Source organism: Chiloscyllium plagiosum, unplaced genomic scaffold (genome assembly GCF_037043375.1).
Source record: "Chiloscyllium plagiosum isolate Xiang-an unplaced genomic scaffold, Cpla_swu_hap1 HiC_scaffold_39, whole genome shotgun sequence".
NCBI classification, from domain to species: domain Eukaryota; kingdom Metazoa; phylum Chordata; class Chondrichthyes; order Orectolobiformes; family Hemiscylliidae; genus Chiloscyllium; species Chiloscyllium plagiosum.
The window spans coordinates 33,362,010-33,381,675 of record NW_028270177.1 but is presented as its reverse complement, the minus strand read 5'-3'; the positions used below and the strand labels follow the sequence as shown (position 1 = coordinate 33,381,675).

Sequence of the window (19,666 nt, the reverse complement as noted above, 5' to 3'; positions counted from 1 at the left end):
ATCAAAAACGCCACTCCCCCTCCTCTTTTGTCTCCCTTTCTTTCCTTCCTGTAGCATTTGTGTCCTGGATCATTAAGCTGCCAGTCCTGTCCATCCCTGAGCCATGTTTCTTTAATTGCTATGATCTCCCAGTTCCATATTCCTAACCATGCCCCGAGTTCATCTGCCTTCCCTTTTAGGCCCCTTGCATTGAAATAAATGCAGTTTAGTTTATCAGTACTACCTTGTTCTCTGCTTTGTCCCTGCCTGCCCTGGCTGTTTGACTCGCTCTGTTCTCAACTGCACCAGTCTCCAATTGATCTCTTTCCTCACTATCTCCCTGAGTCTCACCTACACCCCCCTTCCCCCACCTTACTAGTTTAAATCCTCCCAAGCAGCTCTAGCAAATTTTCCTGCCAGTATATTAGTCCCCTTCCAATTTAGATGCAATCCATCCTTCTTTGACAGGTCACTTTCTACCCCAAACCACTCCATTATTCTTACAGATAGCTGATATCTCCTTACAAGTTTGTTTCTCAATTTCCCTCTGACTATTAGGAGGTCTATAATACAACCCCAATTAAGATATGCATTTATTTGCTCATGATGTGTATCAGGTTTTCTTATCTCTGTGCAAATCTATTGTAAGTGGCTTCAGTCCTGACTCCCCAACTCCTATTGGGTACATGTCAGGAATCTGATGAAATTTCTCCACTTGCCTGTTTGAATGCAGTTTCAATATTATTCCGAACAAAACAACAGTCCAATTCCCCAATTATCCCATTTGATGGCTTAATCACCTAATTCCTGTACCGTCACTTTGATTGCTGGCTGCATTGTGTGCTATTTCCAACAGGAAAGTTGCCATCTTTAACAGCACCTCACATGTTTGTGATCCCATTTTGTTTAGGAACAGAAGGGCAACAAGTGTTTGAGAGCCACCAAGTTGTACACCGTCCTGATTTTGGTCAAAATCGTCACCCCCCTGGAATATAGCAGGAGTCCCTTCATCACATGGGCTGCCTCTGCTGAAGATAAAATCTAAATTATTATTGACCAGAAGACGTACGAGCAGAAGAAGTAGGCCCCTCAGCCTACCTAGTCTGCTTCACTGTTCAATGAGATCACTGTTGATTTGATAGATCCCACCCCACTTTCCTGCCTTTTCCCCACAACTTTTGATTCCCTTATGGATTAAAGATCTATCTCAGCCTTGAATATACTTAGCCTCAACAGCCCTGTGCGGTAAAGAATTCCACAAATTCACTAACCTCTGAGAGACGGAATTCCTCCTCACCTCTCTCATGAATGAGTGACCCCTTAGTCTGTAATAATGTCCTTTTTGGCTCCTGACTCTCCCACAAGGGGAAACAAACGTTCTATTATCTACCCCCTCAAGTCATCTAAGAATCTTGTATGTTTCAATAAGGTCACCTCTCATTCTTTGTTCCGCTGAGTACATACCCAACCTACTCGATCTCTCCTCCAATGACAGTCCTGCCATTCCTGGTAACTGCTAACTAAACATTCTGTGGACTGTCTCCACTGTCTGTGTATCTTTCCGTAGACATGTCGCCCAAAACTATTCACGGCATTCCAGCTGTGCTCTGACTAGTACTTTGTATCTTTATAGCAAAATCATCCTACTTTTATACTACATTTCCCTTTGAAATAAAGGCCAATATTCCGTTAGCCTTCCCTGTTGCTCATTGAACTTGGATGCTTGCTATTTGTGATTTGTGGATGAGTGCGCCCATATCCTTCTGTAGTCTTTTTCTCCATGTAAATAATCAGTTTCTCTATTCTTCCTGCCAAACTGCATAACCTCACATTTCCCTACATTATGTTACATCTGCCACTTGCTTAACCTTTCTGCATCCCTGTGTCATCCCTGTGTCATCCCTGTGTCATCCCTGTGTCATCCCTGTGTCATCCCTGTGTCATCCCTGTGTCATCCCTGTGTCATCCCTGTGTCATCCCTGTGTCATCCCTGTGTCATCATCAGAGGCAAAGTACAAGTCAGACAACAGCTAGAGTACAGTGAACAATTTGGGACTCTCATCTAAGGAAACATATACTGGCTTGAGAAGCAGATCAGAGAAGATTCACCATATTGACAGCAGGTATGGAATTGGAAATGCTGAAGAGGCCAGAATTGGCAGTGTAACAGTCTCAGTAGGAGATGGATTAGGCAGCATGTGGTTGCTGCATTAGTTGGAAAGAGATCATGAAAATGAGGATGAGCCTTTTAAAATCAAGCCATTTACTGAATTGGCAGTCAATGTCTACAAATTAATGCTGGAGGGGTGGGATTCAGAAATTAGTGCAACTGAGAATTTATGTAGCAGAGTTTGAATGGCCCCAAGTTTGCACAGGCTTGATCGAGATAGGTTAGCCAGAACTAGGAGAATGCTTGAGTCTGATTGAGGGTTTCCGTAGCGCAGAAGCTGAGGTAAAGTCAAAGCTGGATGGTTTTGCAGTGTTGGAAACAAATGGTTGTGATGCTATGGATGTGGTAGGAACCTCACTGGAGGTTGCATACAATGACAAGGTTGTGTACAAGTTGATTGATCTTGGACATTTATCGGGGGTGTGGTGAGGTCAGTGCAAGGGAACAGACATTGAAGTGTGGCCACAAACTGTGGCATCTGTTTCTTGTATTTAATTGACTGAAATTTCTACCCATCCTATATTGCTCCAAGTCTCAAATTTTAGCTGTAGATCCTCTGGACATATGTGGAATTTATGAATGCATGACCATTTAGATTGACTTAAAGGGATCATATTGGATCTTCAGATATCTCCAACCCAGGCACTTGGATCATGCTGCCTTTCTACTGATGGAGAGTTTTGACAATATTTTTTCTTTTTTTAAATTAACACTGAACTGTCATGAAATCCAAACCCTTTATATCTATTACAAGTGAGGCAGTATGTCCAATTAAGGGGCAACCTTTGTGACATAACAGAGGCATGACATACCTTTCTGTTGGTTAATTGCTGTATCCCTACAATGTGGAAACACTGCTGTCAGCTGAAGAATGCCAAACATTCAAGTATGTAATTGCACCAATCAGTAAATCAGCAATCAGTTTTGAGTTATCAGTGTAATGGTGTGATAGTTTCCATGCAAGGAATGATCAAAATATAACATGATTCGCAAAAGCAGCTGTTTCATGAAGTGGAGTTAATTCCCATTCAATATTGTGCGCAATTCTGGTCTTCCTAGCGGAAGGATGTTGTGAAACTTGAAAGGGTTAAGAAAAGATTTACAAGGATATTGCCAGGGTTGGAGGTAGGCTCGATAGGCTGGGGCTGTTTTCCCTGGAGCTTTGGAGGCTGTGGGGTGACCTTATGGAAGTTTATAAAATCGAGGGGCATGGATAGGGTAAATAGACAAAGTCTATTCCCTAGGGTTGGGGGGCGGGGGAGGGGCCTAGGTTTAGGGTGAGGGGGGAAAAAATGTCAAAGGGATCTAAGGGGTCAACTTTTTCACGCAGAGGGTGGGTACGTGTATGGAATGCGCTGCCAGAGGAAGTGGTGGAGGCTGGTACAATTGCAACATTTAAAAAGGTATATGGATGGGTATATGAATAGTAAGGTTTGAGAGAGATATGGGCCAAATGCTGGCAAATGAGACTAGATTAGGTTAGGATATCTGGTCAGCATGGACGAGCATAACCAAAGGGGTTGTTTCCGTGCTGTACATCTCTATGATTCTAAATGGAAGTAAGGAAAATGTGACAATGATTAAAGAGTTGGAGGAAAATAGGATTGGAGATACAGTTCCAACAGGAGCTAATATAGCTGAATATCCTTGGGCTATACCAAAATGTTCGAAATAGGAATTAGAAAGTGAAACAATTCCTTTGGTATTAAATAATGCCACTGAACTAGGAATCCAGAGGCTTAGATGGTATTCGAAAGACATAAGTTCATTTCCCAAAATTGCAATGATTCTACAGTGACTTTTGCCAAATAATTTCATATTTTGATCATTCCTTGCATTAAAAATATCACACCATTTGCAGATGATGGAATTCAACCTCTATTAATAAGTCTGGAAAAAACCCAGCTCATCTCCATAATGCTGTCTTCAGACTACTTTCCATTATCATAAACCCCATCTGGTTCCCTAATTCTGCTTGCGTTTCCAGGCCCTACATATAACTTCAGATCTTTGGCAATAGGGTTGACTCTTAACTGGCCTGGCAAGTCATTCATGTCAAGAGCGATTAGGGATAAGAATTGGCCTTCCCGATGTGACGCCCATGTCTAAACGAAAGAGTAAAGAGAAGCTGCAAGGAAGGTTGTTCACTGTAACTGTGGCTTCACTGAAAGTGAGCAGTTGTGTGTAAATTGCCAGTGGAGATATGTAGCCTATAGAGTGAAATTGCAAAGCCTTCATGCAACAAATACTTCCTAACCTCTGAAATATCATCCATTGTTACAGATTTGATATGACACCTACTCCAGTTTCACGTCGAGTGGCCCTTACCTCGGGAGGTGACCCAAGGTTCCGAGGAACAAAGCGAAGGTTGATCGAACCAGAGGTTGCCAGCCGCGTTTATGGAATACGTGAACATGTGTTTTCCACCGGGCAACTTATCTTAGAAGAAATTGACAATGATGGAAAATTTATCAAAATAAAGAATATTTCTGATAAGGTAAAGACCCCTTTAGAGTTTGTTGCCTTTATCTTGTAGCAGCAAAATGCAATTGTTGATTTACTAACTAAAAACCTTGGAGCAGAGTAGTCTATTCAGCCCTTCGGGCCTGCTCCAATATTCTATAAGTAGTTTCCCACTCATAGTTCTAAAAGGGTTCCCTTTTATTCAAACACTATACCCTGGTTCTAGATCCCACAGCGAGGATAATAGACTTTTCTGCACCTACCTTGTCCATCCCTTTTAATTTTATAAGTTTCTGTGAGATCCTTCTCATTCTTTGAAACCGTGTAGAATAGGGGCACTTGGACACTTATACTACTACAGGAATGTGTCTGGTGAACCTCCCCTGCACTCTATGGTAAGTCTATTCTTCTCGAGATAAAAGGCATCAGAATTCTATGTAATGTTCCAAATGTGGACTCACTATTGAAGCAAAACTTCTTTGCTCTTTTATTCAAATATTGTGATCAAGGCCAATGTAGCATTTGCTTTCTGCACCTGCATGCTAACTTTCAGTGACTTATGAAAGACAATGACATCTCTTTGGATATTAACACTTTGTAATCTCTCTGCATCTTCCTTCCTCCTACCCAAGTGGGCAACTTCACACTTATTTGTTTATTATGTTACATCTGCCATGCTCTTGCCCATTCATTCAGCCAGTATCCATCCTTTCAAATTGGTTGTTCAAGTATAAGATCCATAAGTGGTGAATACAATCTTGCCCTCCCACTAAATTAGTTTTCTGACATCATCCAAACTTGTTACTCTTTCGACGAATAGCTGTTTTATTGTTTCTTTACTCATTGAAGATGAAAATAGCAAAGCCAAATTGCTTGTAAAACAAAACAATTGAGTTTTTTTCAAAAATGTTTTGGTTCAGTGCTAGGAGTCAATATTTCTGACTCTTAAGAGAATTCTAGATACAAAAACTACTGCTTTGTTGATCCAGGAATGCATTCCATTATTTTTCATTGGGTGAGGGTTGAACAGGAAGTTTTAATTCATTTCGATCTTTTGCATGAGGAACAGGTTGAGATTTGATAGCAAGGAGCTCACCTGTTAGATTTGACCTCTGGGTTGAATCTTAGTCACTGTTGCTTATTACATATTAGAGTACCTTTTTAAAAATAAGTTTTGAGCATCCTTGCAGGTTAATGCAAAGTAACACTTGAACATTTTTGGGTGTGAATTATAGGACGTTTTATGCCTGAAACAATTAGCAATTTTGTTTAGACAGGGGCTCAGTGTTTCCACTAGTGAGTAAATCTCACATTAGGGGACATATTTACAGAATAACTATGTGCACAGTGGCTCAGTGGTTAGCACTGCTGCCTCACAGTGCCAGGGATCCGCTTTCGATTCCAACCTCAGGTGACTGTGTGGATTTGCACATTCTCCCCGTGTCTGCGTAGGTTTTCTCTAGGTGTTTTGGTTTCCTCCCACAGTCCAAAGACGTGCAGGTTAGGAGGTTTGGCCTGGGGGAATTCAGGATTACAGGGACATCTTGGGAGGGGGCTGGGTCTGGGTGTGATGCTTTTCCGAGGCTTGGTGTGGATTTGATGGCCTGCTTCCACAACGTAGGGATTCTATGATTCTAATCTATGGACAGGTGACTATTTTAAATGACATTTTAGAAAACACCCCACAAAAAAAATCAATTTTGAACAAATTGTTACTTGCAAAATTTTGACAGTACAATATTTGCCATTTTTTTTGTAGGATCAGCCATTAGGTGGATGGACAATAAGGAGAGAATTTCCGGATTTGACCCAGCTTACTTACAAATTTCCTGCACGTTTTACACTTAAATCTAAGCAAGTTGTAACAGTAAGTATTTACCTAGAGCTTTAGTACTTTTCCGTGTTAAATATCCAGGTAAAAGGAAGTTAATGCTGCAGGAAAATAAGGTTTATTCTTTTGTACATAATATTTCATTGTAATTTTATTGTTTGTATTTAAGGCTGATTTTCCATCTTTAATTGCAGTGTACTCAATCATGTCCTCAACAATTTTTTTAAAGCATTATATAACGTATTTCATGGCAACAGAGTGCTTTGATTAATGTAGGTATCAGGATCACTGATTAAATTCTTCATGTTTCCAACTGTCATCTGAACTTGGGGGGGGGGGTCACGATGGCTCAGTGGTTAGCATTGCTGCCTCACAGTGCCAGGGACGTGGGTTCGATTCCATCCTTGGGCAACTGTCTGTGTGGAGTTTGCACAATTCCCCCATGTGGGTTTCCAAAGATGTGCAGGTTAGGTAAATTAGCCATGCTAAATTGCCCATAGTGTTTAGGGATGTGTAGGTTTGGTGCATTAGTCAGGAGTAAATGTAGAGTAAGGGGGAATGGGTTTGGGTGAGATGGTTGGTGTGGTCTTGTTGGGCCAAAGGGCCTGTATCCACACTGTAGGAATTCTAATTCCATGTATCTGTTGTCTGTTGTTTTTTTTTAGGGGACATTGAATGTGAACAAAGTGTTTGTAGCATCTGGAAAATAGCTTGTAAAGTGTGGGCATTTAATCAAACCCAGTCATCATTTCCAAAAGATTAATTGTCAAGTCAGAGAAATCAGGCATGTCAACAGACTGATGCTTGTTTTTTGAGACCCAAAATGGCGTCCATGGTGCCCATTCATGTTCACTGCTGTTGCTAAGGATTGTAGTGTGAATATGTGCCAAGCCTATACAAAAGGAAACTCTCCAGTGTCTGAAGCATGCTGATTCCTTTTGATCAAATGGACTACTGTTTTCAAATCAGAGTTTTGGAGTTCCATGCTGTCCTAAACTTCATGCAGCTGAACACACATTTAGCAGCAGGATTGGAACGCCTCCATTGCTATTTAAAGGGATTATTACATGCTACCTACATGCTTGTGGCTGGTTGATTTATTTTGGTCTGATTCTACGAGCACTTGATATTTTTTCTAGCTCCATGATGTTGCAAACATCCACAGGGAGCAGTGTGGCAGGTGCTGAAGGAGTTTTATTTTGACATCAAAGCTTCTGCATAAGCTAGTTACTCCTGGGTATGGGTGCACGAGTAAGCTATGCTATGAAACAGCAGAAGTACTAGAGGATTATCAAATGTGTAAGAGGAAACTTAAAAGGGAGATTAGGATAGCTAAAAGGGGATACGAACAGATAATCTGAAGTCAAATCCTAAAAATGTTTTACAGGTATATTAAGGATAAAATGATAACTGGTGAAAGAGAAGGGCTAGTAAGGACCAGTGTCATAATTTGTGTGTGGAGCTAGAGAATGTATGTAGGATTCTAAGTGGATTCATGATGATTATTAATTCCATATTTTTATTGAATTCAAATTCCACCATCAGCGACTGTGAGATTCGAACCCAGGTCCACAGAACATTTCCTGGGACTCTTGATGAATAGTCCAGTCATAATACCCCTAGGCCATTGCCTCCCACCTGAGGGACATAGAGAGGACAAAGCGATCCCTTTGACAAAGGAATCAATGATTAGCGGGCATGAGATTTAAGGTGAAGACCAGGACGTTTCGAGGGGATGAGGGAAAACTCTTTCCACCTGGAGGGTGTTGGGAATCTGGAACTCGCTATGTGCAAGGGTGGTCGAGGCTGAAACCCTCATCCCATTTAAGATGCATTTAGATGTGCATTTGAGATACCAAGGCATACAAGCCGAGGGCCACGAGTTCGAAAATGGGATTAGAATTGTTTGGTTGTTTTTGATCAGCATTGATGCAATAGGCTGAAGAGCCTTTTTTCCTATGCTGTACAGATCCCTGACTGAGTCGCATGCAGAGTAGGCCTAACTGCTGAACAAGGGAACATTCTCAATATCTTTCTGCCTCCACTGTTTTGGTGCATGAGTGGATATTTTAACTTGCGAACTGATCTGAATATATTAAGCTCTATTAAGTTAATGTACTTTTAAGCCACCTGATACAAGTGGATACTTTTTATGATGTATTATTTTTTTTATATAGGAAGACCATCTAAAGTACAATGTGTTTATCACTTTTACTGTCCTGTGGAGCTCTTGATGATGGATTAGGGAATCCAATGAATTTGCCAGAGTTAATTTTACACTAGTGGAAAAATGCAGTTGTGTAAATTTTTCTTTTAGTGTGAATCCTAAAAGTATTTAATTTTACTTGTGCCTTTGTTTTTGCGTTAGATCTGGGCTGAAGGTTCTGATGTTGTCCTGGTGTGGAGGGGCCAGAAATCATGGGGAACAAGAGATGATAGAGAGGTAGTTCTCCTCAATGCTAATGGAGAGGTATGTATGCTCAACTTTTTTATAATTACAATGCAAGCACAAAGATAAGTGCATTTATCTCTACGTATTTTGGGCACAGTTAACGAATACTAACTCAGGTTAAATAGTTTTTTCACCTAATTTTGGTGATTTTCTTTACTAATCTGTGATGTTAAGGTAACACAGTACTTATTTTCCATCCAGTCTGATTTTGCTACAGCAGCCCATCGAAATAGTGGTGGCATTTTGCAAAAGAAATACTTTTTGACAGTGTGCGCAAAAATCCTTTTAGCGAATGCAGTCTACACCGAGAAATGAAAATGCTTGAAGGTTTTGCTGAATTGACTCCTGTTGTGGTGCTTTTGAGTCAAGAAAATGTAATTTAAAAATATAGTTGTGCGATATTTTTCTAATACTTTCCTAATGAGTGAAATAGTGCAAAATTTGCAAATGCATTTGAAAAATTATCACTTGCAAATTCATAAAAATATATATAAATGAGTAAAGCTTGTATTTTAATACTAACTTTGTTGCTTCTAGTTTCAACGACATTCCTAATCAAATTCTCAATTAGTATAAACCCTGTGTGCCTGGTATATCTGATTTAATGTATTAACCAGTTTCTACTGAAATGGAAATATTTCCATAATGTCATCCATTCAGTCATTGACTTAAGTTTGGACTACTGTGATAATTTCCTCCAATCAGTGCACTACTTTCCTGATTCTCATAAATGCTTTCACAGAACTTGTATTTTTCACTTAGCAATATTCAAAGCACTTGGCATGAACAAATCAAATAAAGCCTTGAACTGAAAACTTGATCAAAAATGTAGGCAGAAATTATTCACTTGAGATAAATATATAATTGAATGGAGAGATTTACAGAGACCTGTATAATTCACTGTGACATTGCATCATTTTAAAATTCCTTGTGAAATTTTCAAATTTCTCGTATAAGAAGGAACTGTTTTAACCTTGTGCCTTTTAATGCTTTTGACATAATTTGATGTCCGGGGTGGGGGTGGGGTGGTTTATTTGCAGAATGAGAGTTAATTGCTCAAGGCTGACATTTAAATTAAAAAGCAAAATAATATCCTATTAAAAATCTAGGGTGGCTGGAGTCAGAGTGATGCTGAAACCCATTTATGGGCTTGGGTAAGCCACCAGTCCTTTTTCAGATATAAAACAGGCAGGAATTCCTTTAGGATAACTTAACAAGATGTCATAATCTTACATAATAACATCTTAAGGAAGCCCTTTTAGCCTGTTTTGTTCTGTGGAATATGAGATCTTTTGGTCAACTAACCATACTGATTTCACAGGAGATGGCTTCATGTGCTGCTGTGCAAATACCTGGAATATTGGGAAGTGAATCTAGAGACCAGGACGATGAAGATGTCGTTGAGGGCAGCAGGCAAACTGAACATTATCCAAAGGTATGAATGTTCAAAAGAATGCTACTTAGTATTGGATGTGCAAAATGCAATCTAAAGCATCCTGGTGATTTTACTTTTGTAGTAGAAAACCAATATGGTAATATGAATCAGTTAGAATATCTGAGAAAATGGAACAGATCTACTTGTCCCCACTAATATCTGTCGTAGTAATGTGCACATCATGTAGAATAAAAAGGATGTGTTTGGAAAAGTGCTTCAATTGGACAATAACATTCCATTGTCAATAAGAATGGTATCTGGAAGACTGTCATAAAACCATAACATTGGCTATCATACAGGGTACCCAAGGAAAAACTCTTACGCGTAGCATTTTTAGGAGGATATTGAGACTTTGTAGAGGATGCAGAGAGAATTTTCTGGAATTAAATGTGGAATGGGAACTTTGGTTATGTGCAGAGATCAGAGAAGATATGATTGCTCTTCTTTGAGACAGTTTGGGCAAACATTTTTTTTAAATTTATAATATTTTTATTAAGTAAAAATAGGTTTTTAAATATTACAACAAATACAAAACAATGAAATTCAAAACAGTACAAAACTAAACCCAAATAATAAAAAAAATTCCCAAACCTACCCTCCTATATAAACGTATAAACATTCATAGAGAAGTATAAAATTTTAAAAAAAACCCTAAACTAGCTATTTAACTAACTAAATAAATACCTAACAACAAACAAATAAATAGTAATAACTCAGCCCAGTCAAACAAAACAGTCTCACGTTCACAGTTCCTCCTCCCTGGATATTGGACTCATGAAACACAATTGTTACGGCTATATAAAAGCCCTTGTTAGTGTGGCAGATAAATCTGTGTCTAGATATTTCAAAAAGGGTTGCCATGTCTTGTAAAAATTCTCAGTTTTGTGGTGTACCATATTTGTGAGAAAATCCAGGGGAATATGCTCCATAACAATCTTCCGCCAACCCGACAGGCCTGGGGGGGTTTGGATATCCAACCTAGCAAGATATTCTTCCTTGCACAGAACGTAAGAATATTGAAAAGTTTTGCCTTATGCGAGTCTGCAGGAAATACAATGGATAGGCCCAAAAGGAGCGAAATAGGGTCCTTCTCCACCCCTACACCTAAAATCCATAAGGATGTAACCTTCAGACCATAAGGCGCACAGCAAATTTTTAGGTGATTTTTTTTTGTTTTTCAAGAACAGATGCATTTCTTATACTCTAACAAAAAAACCATATCTTTCTGTACATAAAGGGTGCATAAAAATATCGCTGTACATTATCAAGCAATTTGATTAAGACAAATTATGTCTTAAGTCACAGAAACTGATCAGCGCATGTTTCTATCAGTGGCATTCTGAGTTTTGTGCTTTTTTGCTTTTTTTTACATTCCCAGCTTTTAACAAAAATCTGATAGTTTCCTGCTCTTGATTCATAATTTGAATCGCCATTAAGCATTTCTTTGCTTAAAAAAGTGTGTAAAAGTACCAGCATATTTATGATGTCAAAATTTATTATTTACACGGAAAAGATGAATTTCAGATATGTATTCAGAGACTTTCATAGATCACAGAGAACGAAAAACGTATCTTTCGGTTCAACTTGTCCATGTCGATCAGATATTCTAGATTAATTTAGTCTTGTATGCAAGCATTTGGCCTGTATACCTCTAAACTCTACCTATTTGTATACCCATCCAGAAACCTCTCATATGCGCGTATAACTTAGGAGTTGCACTGGTGTTTTTTACATTTTTATCAAAGCATTACGAATGGGAAACTGATTCCTGGAAATGTATTTATATTTGGTAATTCTTGCATGGAGCTGTTTTTGAGTTAGTGAATTTACACTCTTATATTTGTTCCTGATCAATGTAATGATGTTCTCTAATCTCCACTGTATGGATCCTGTGTACCTTTCTTCCAATCGGAAATATAAGTTGAATGCTTTCGAGCAAGGTTAACCAAAGCCTGAAACTTAATGTGATTTCTTCCACCTGCTTCCTTCCTTCACTGATCCACCGAATAATTGATCCTATATTTCACCCCTGCTCTGATTGCTAACTCAATGCAGAAATTAAACCTGGCTTTTTATAGCATGCAGGGTATTATACGGACTGTCATAATTATGAATGGAACCATTACCGGTGGTCTTACCTCGTTTAATTTATGGAGTCTCTGTTGTTTTGCAGGGCCGTGCTGAGAATGAAGATCCAAATTGCTGTATAATGTAAGAGTAAAAGCTTCCATTGGTCAAAGCTGAATCCTTCAGTTTATTTCTGAGTAGCCTTCTTTTGTATACTGAATGTAATGCTGCTTTTGGAACACAGTTAATGTCTGTTTCAGAGGAATATTTAACTTTTTTTTTGAAAAGTGACTGTTTAATGGGAGCACTTCATTGAGTAAAGTTAACAGAAACATTTCGTTTGAGATTAAGAACTGCACAGATAATAAAACATTATCATGTACTGAGACATTCAGAAAGTGCAATTGTATTAATTTAATTATTTATTTTTAGCAAAATGTTACCTAAAAATCTGCTTAAACAATTATACTTGCAGTTTGAAAAATCTGCAAAGTACTTGTTTATTCTTGAGGATAACAGCAGTCCTTTTTGAATACTGCAATTGATATTCAAACATTTTGCTTTGCATAGAATGTAATCCAACATTGAATGAATTAGTCGGGCTCGGATTAGAGCCAACTCTCACTTAACTCTAACAGGTTTCTGTTTAATGTTTCCATTTTTAGATCCGAGAGAAATGGATTCTTCTAAATAACTGTTCCTTCTGAGAGATGCTCTCTGTAATTGTATGTTTTTGCCAAATTGCTGATTTGTAATGATCAAAGGTGTTTTTTAATCACCTTAATTTTATGGTTCATTCGGACACTTTAAATGAAAATGATGCACAAATGTCATGAAATGTTTATTGCTGCAAATTGTGACAACTGACACAACTGAAATGACCTTTTAAGTGTGATTCAATTTAGGAATGATTTGGATCTCTTTCATTTGATCAGTGTCTCTCTCACCTTTTCATCCTCAATCAACCCCATATGCACAATTTAAAATTTATCAACATTGTGTTTAAATGTTTTGTCGCTTTGTTCCTTAATTCCTGACAAAATGGTTAAATCTCAAGAGCATTCTCCAGAAATTAGATATTTAATTTCACCCAGCTCTTTGCGTTTATTTGCTTGTCCACTTCGTATCTATTACCCACAAAACTCTCAATTTTATTCTTAAATTCCGTTCCTTCCTATCTTGTCTATTGTCCTCCCTCCCCTCATTATCCAAGGGGAAAGAACAGCATTAATTGCACAAATTCACTTTACAGACTTGTGATTTAGTATATCATATTTGTACATTCTTTATCTATGAACAAATTACATAAATGAGGATTTTCTAGAGTATTCAAATTATTTATGAATCAATATTAACTTGGAAGATTAAAATTGACTAAAATAAATATCTTTTCATAATTCTGTTGTGACGTTTCACTTTAATTATTTTCCAAACATAGTACAAACTTGGTGAAAACTTAAAAGGATCTATTGTTATGTAAGGAATATCTTGCCAATCTCTGTTTATCCAGCAAAGTACACTGGTGTGATAAAGGCCAATCTCCCTGTGGCCAGAGTGTAGGCCAATAGGTTGATGAGTTATCACTGTCCCGATTGGAAGTTGGTTTAGCTCATTGACTGGCTGATTTGCAATGCAGAGTGATGCCAACAATTTGGGTTCAATTCCTGCACTGGCTTAGGCTACCATGAAGAAAACTCCTTCTCAACCTCTTCCCTTGCCTGAGGTTAAACTACCACTGTCTAATCAGAGAGCAGCCTTGTGGCCTGGTGAGACTATGGTGACGCTACTGTCCCTAGTCTACATGTAGTCTGAAGAGGCAAACTTCTTCCTTTTTTAAATGCAAAATCTCGACACAAATTTGATCCTTTAAGATGGCGTGCCAAGCTTCGACTAATCCAGAAATTCAAGCCCCACCATTAGCTTTAAGTACAGGTTACAGTTAAATAATGAGTTTCATAACATCTTGTAGAAAACATTGTCAAGTTTTCATTGTTCTGTTGGAGCTGTAGTCAAATGCTAACCAAACATTAGTCCCAATACCTATGATCTATAGGCTGTAACTTGAGAGAAAGCTCCCACAGGGCCCACATGACTGCAATTCTCACACAAACCGTGTACAAGTGGCCGAATGCTGTGCTATCCCTTGATGCTGTCGTATTTGAAGAAAAATCTACACTTTTTTTCCCAATGTGGAAGCTGTGGGTGCTGGTGGTGCTGTTTATCCTATTGTAGCACCAGTTACAACATTGTGGAAGCAGGTTCCTTTTCACAAGGCTCATTTTCTGTCTGTCTAAATGTGCTAAGATTTTAAGGTTTGATTTACAGTTTTCTCAATTTACCTTAAATATTGGTGCAATTTTTATATTTATCCTTTTCACAGTTTTTAGCATTTGAATATTTATTGTCAAGGTGGTAGCCTCGTTCTCAAGCACCAACTCAAGACTGTTCATATCTAAACAGTTGACAAGTGCAGGTTTGTGGCCTTACTCATGAATACCACAACTCCTTCCAAAGCAACAAAGTGTCTACATCAAATATGTGAAAGGGTTAGCAATGTTCTGCTGACTGTGTACAGAGAAACACTGCCAGAATAAACTCTGGTGAAGTTTTGATAGATAGGATAGTGAAGAAGGTGTCTGGAATGCTTTCCTTTAATGGTCAGTATTGAGTACAGGGATTGGGAGGTCATGTTGCAGCTGTACAGGACATTGGTTAGACCACTGTTGGAATATTGCGTGCAATTCTGGTCTCCTTCCTATCAAAGATCTTGTGAAACTTGACAGGGTTCAGAAAAGATTTACAAGGATGTTGGAAGATTTGAGCTAGAGAGAGAGGCTGAACAGGTTGGGGCTGTTTTGTCTGGAGTGTCTGAGGCTGAGGGGTAACCTTTATAGAGGTTGACAAAATTGAGGGGCATGGACAGGATAAATGGGCAAAGTCTTTTTCCTGGGGTGGGGGAGTCCAGAACTAGAGGGCATAGGTTTAGGGTGAGAGGGGAAAGATATGAGACCTACGAGGCATCTTTTTCACACAGAGGGTGGTATGTATATGGAATGAGCTGCCAGAGGAAGTAGTGGAGGCTAGTACAGTTGCAACATTTAAAAGGCATTTAGATGGGTACGTGAATAGGAAGGGTTTGGAGGGATATGGGCCGGGTGCTGGCAGGTGGGACTTGATTGAGTTGGGATATTTGGTCGGCATGGACGGGTTGGACTGAAGGGTCTCTTTCTGTGCATCTGTGACTCTGACTCTGTTTCCATTTCTTCCCAAGCTTGTTTCATCAGCCATAAAAAAAGGCTATCTGCCTCCATTGTTTAGAAGAATGTTACAAGGGCATGACTGCTATCTCTGGCTTTAGTTGTCATGCTGTTCTCCCTCATGGACATGTATCTTAGACCTTGGAGTGCAAGTTCATATTTCCTTGAAAGTAGAGTCTCAGATGGCCAGAGTAATGAAGAAGGCATTTGGCATGTTTGCCTTTATTGATCAGTGCAGTGATTATAGGAGTTGGGTTGTCATCTATGGCTGTACAGGACATTAGTTAGGCTGCTTTTAGAATACTGCGTTCAATTTTGGTCTCCCTGCTACAGTAATGAGATTATTAAACAGTGAAAGGGTGCAGAAAAGAGTTACAGGGTTGGCAGGTTTGAGCTATATAAAGACAGGCTGAATAGGTTGGAGCTATTTTCCCTGGAGCGTCACAGCCTATGGGGTGACCTTTATAGAGGTTTAAAACCTTGGATGAATAGCCAAGGTCTCTTCCCCAGGGTAGGGGAGTCCAAAGCTAGAGGCTGTTAGTTTAAGGCGAGAAGGAAAAGATTTAAAAAGGACCCAAGGGGCAACTTTTCCATACACAGTCAGTATGGGTATGGAATGAGCTGCCAGAGGAAGTGGTAGAGGTCGGTACAATTGCAACATTTAAAAGGCATTTGGATGGGTATATGAATAGGAAGGGTATAGAGGGATATGGGCCAAATGTAGGAAAATGGGACAAGATTCATTTAGGATATCTGGTCAACATGGATGATTTGGATTGAAGGTCTGTTCCCATGCTGTGCAACTCTGTGCCTCCATGACTGTACTCGAACTATGTTGTCAGTAAAGGCAGCCAATGGTGCCTGCTCGTCTTTGATTCATCTAGCTGGGCCTGATTCATTTACCTCCTACTCACATTAAGTATCATACTCTAAGTTTCTCCTCATTCTTTTCCATGGCTATGTTGACTTATTTTTGAGTTAACATTCACTTGTACAAGAATCCACTTCCATACCACTTTTATTCTTAAACCACTGTCAATATTTATTTTAACAGCAATACAATGCAATTATTTAATGCCTATTGGATATTCCTTTGTCACTTCTGTTACATGTCCACTTTAGCCACCGTGGCTTTGCAATCATTCACAAAAAGGTTCACTGTCCAGAATCTGACTGAAGTGGCAAAATTGAGCAATATGAATCACATTACTATTTTTAAAAACAAATAATTGCTTAGATGAACAGCCAGCAGAACCCAAAATAATCCTTGTTTTTACCACCAAAATAAATTTGAAACCAGGGGTTAAAGCGAAAGATGAATAGGGTCAACAAATCCTTGGATAATTCATAAATGTGTTATTTTGAAATTTCTTCTTTAAATTTGGCTTCCCCTGGGTTTTGTGGTTTATTCAGACAAGCAAAGTTTTCATTTCGAAGGAGAATACTATACTGTATATTGGATCGTGTTGTTTTTTCATTTCTGTACCAGTGTGTGACATAATAAATATCAAAGCTTTTGAGGATAGTTGTGGATGGATAGTAAGGATCCAAATGGAGCATTGTATTTGCTGATAGTGCACGCTCATCACTGAAGCCTAAGCCAGGGAAGGTGTCAGTTGCAACAAAAGCCATTGAGTAAATACCATGCCACAGGGTTTTAGCACCTCCATATCTAAATGAAGAGGAGCTCAGTGGGTCTGCTACTTCCTTGTAATTTTAATTTTCTCAAGGAGGAACTTGCATCTCCCCAAAAACACACACACACAAGCTTTTTTTTCATGTAACACAAGAACTCTCAAAGTTGTAAAGAACTACATGGCCATTTTTGGTAGGTGGAAAACAGGGATTCACACAACAGGGGAAAAAGAACTTTCACCCTCGACTTTCCTGCTATTTAGAAAGCTCATAGTAAACATTCCCCAGTACAAATACCACTGAAGGAATGGTTGGTTGAGGATTAATTTTGTTCATAGAAAAGTCAGTCAACAGCTTACATTTCTCACCTGTCTACGCATTACCAGAACATACATCCTTCTCCGTTTCCACAACAATTCAAAGCATTGGTCCCTCCTGCCAACATTGTACATCTCAGTATTTAAGGCAATTCTTTTAGAAAGTTAGACAATAGTCTCTTTAGAAACAATTATGCTCGTGTTTTGAGCTAGGAGATTGGGTTTTTTGCCAAGTAACACTTGTGATTTTGGAATGAGCAGTTTCACATTCTGGTTGGTCCGTCTCCATTCTTTGAGCAGTCGAATGTGATATCGAAAAGAAGCCTGCAGCCAAAAGTAAGCATGGTACATTAGATTTAAAATCAGTTTCAGGCTCTGAGTGGAGTTAGATTTTAGTAAACATGAGCGGTGTCCTGTTGACTTCTACTTTGCTGAATTTAGTGTCTTCCCCAATCTCGCAAGACTTCTGATAGTGGCATCAAGACATTATGTTCTAGACTCAATGTACTGTCTGCATAAAAGTGCCTCTTTATGAATTGCACATGGTACATGTGCTTACAAAAGATACTCACTGTGGTCCAAAGTAGGTAGATTGTAATTAGAACAGCTGAAAGGATAAGCAGACCAACGGCTTCGACGCTACTACTGAAGTAAAAATGGTCAACGGTTCCTTGAACACACAGCCAGCCAGACAAAATGGCCAATGGCGTAATGAAAAGAAAACAGATAATGTCTCCACACAGCATTCTCCTCTTTTGTTGTAGTGCAGGATCCTTTAGCCACTGGGGAAATGAGAAATGTGCGTGTAGGTTACAATTGCTGACATCAAGCACCATGCTCAAAAATAGTTACAAATATTTACAAAAAAACCTCAAATCATAGCAAAATAGTGAGGCCTCTTCTGGAGTGCTCTGCCCAGTTCTGATCTCCTCATTATAGGAAGGATATTATTAAGCTGGAGTGGGTTCAGAAGAGATTTACCAGGATGTTGCTGGGCATTGAAGGTTTGAGTTATTAGGAGAGGCTGGAATCCTTTTTCACTGGAATGTAGGACATTGACAGGCGATGTTATAGAGGTTTATAAAATAATGAGGGGTTTAGATAAGGTGAACGGCAGGTGCCTTCCCCTTAGGATGGGGGATTTCAAGACCAGAGACATATATTTTTCAAGGTGCGAGGAGAAAGATTTAAAAATGACAGGAGGGAGAATTTTTTTAAAATCTGTGGTGTGTGTGGAATGCACTTTGAGGAAGTGGTGGATATGGGTCTAGTTACAACATTTAAAATACATTTGGATAAATACATTAATAAATGCTTGGAGGGATATGGGCTAAGTGCAGGCAGATGGGACTAGTTTAATTTGGGATTATGGTCAGCATAACTGGTTGGAATGAAGGGTCTGTTTCTGTGTTGTATGACTCTTTGACTCTCGTGTATCAAGTTACAGAAATACTGTTAAAGTACATCTTAATTATGAAAAAGACGTAATATTGTGTGCACAAGCATCATTGGTGTCAACTAACAGATTCATAAAAAGAGCTGTATTTTGCTCAGGCCATTGTGTTTATGACATTGTGAAAGGTTCTATGTGGATTGTTTGGTGCAGTTTTCAGTTCAGTAATAAGTTCGCAACTGTCAGCATGTTGCCCAATAGTTATGCAAAATAAGTGCCCTCCTATGCCACAGCTCACGTTACTGCAAACAGTGGATTATTTCATGCAATTAGGAGAACTCTAATATGCTGCTACAGATTGGTTGTGTACCCTTTAAGATAACAAGGCACAAGTTGTCACTGATGGAAATGTGTTGCTGGAAAAGCGCAGCAGGTCAGGCAGCATCTAGGGAACAGGAGAATCGACGTTTCGGGCATTAGCCCTTCTTCCCGTCGATTCTCCTGTTCCCTAGATGCTGCCTGACCTGCTGCACTTTTCCAGCAACACATTTCCATCTCTGATCTCCAGCATCTGCAGACCTCACTTTCTCCACAAGTTGTCACTGGTTGAGTATGTTGAATAGTTCATTGGCAGAGGCAAGAATATCGAATTCTTGCCTTATTGGTG

The 19,666-nt window shown here is 39.1% G+C and overlaps 2 protein-coding genes across 3 annotated transcripts in view; one reads left to right on the top strand and one right to left on the bottom strand.

Annotated features, from left to right (window-relative positions):
• Window positions 1-13,794, top strand: part of LOC122541073 (lamin-A-like) — a 45,727-nt gene extending 31,933 nt beyond the window's left edge. The window contains exons 7-12 of one of the 2 annotated variants that reach the window (XM_043677584.2): window positions 4,433-4,646; window positions 6,372-6,479; window positions 8,812-8,913; window positions 10,217-10,330; window positions 12,504-12,541; window positions 13,063-13,794. In XM_043677584.2, the coding sequence (XP_043533519.2) occupies window positions 4,433-4,646; window positions 6,372-6,479; window positions 8,812-8,913; window positions 10,217-10,330; window positions 12,504-12,541; window positions 13,063-13,087 (601 nt within the window). In that variant the 3' untranslated portion in view covers window positions 13,088-13,794. Of the gene's footprint in view, window positions 1-4,432; window positions 4,647-6,371; window positions 6,480-8,811; window positions 8,914-10,216; window positions 10,331-12,503; window positions 12,639-13,062 lie in introns of those variants that run through there. The other variant, XM_087981246.1, reaches the window with a different exon arrangement.
• The window catches only part of marchf3 (membrane associated ring-CH-type finger 3), an 81,778-nt gene that overhangs the window by 39,422 nt on the left and 22,690 nt on the right, over window positions 1-19,666 (bottom strand). Inside the window, exon 4 of the mRNA XM_043677596.2 lies at window positions 18,179-18,388. Within this exon, the coding sequence (XP_043533531.2) occupies window positions 18,179-18,388 (210 nt within the window). The remainder of the gene's footprint in view (window positions 1-18,178; window positions 18,389-19,666) is intronic.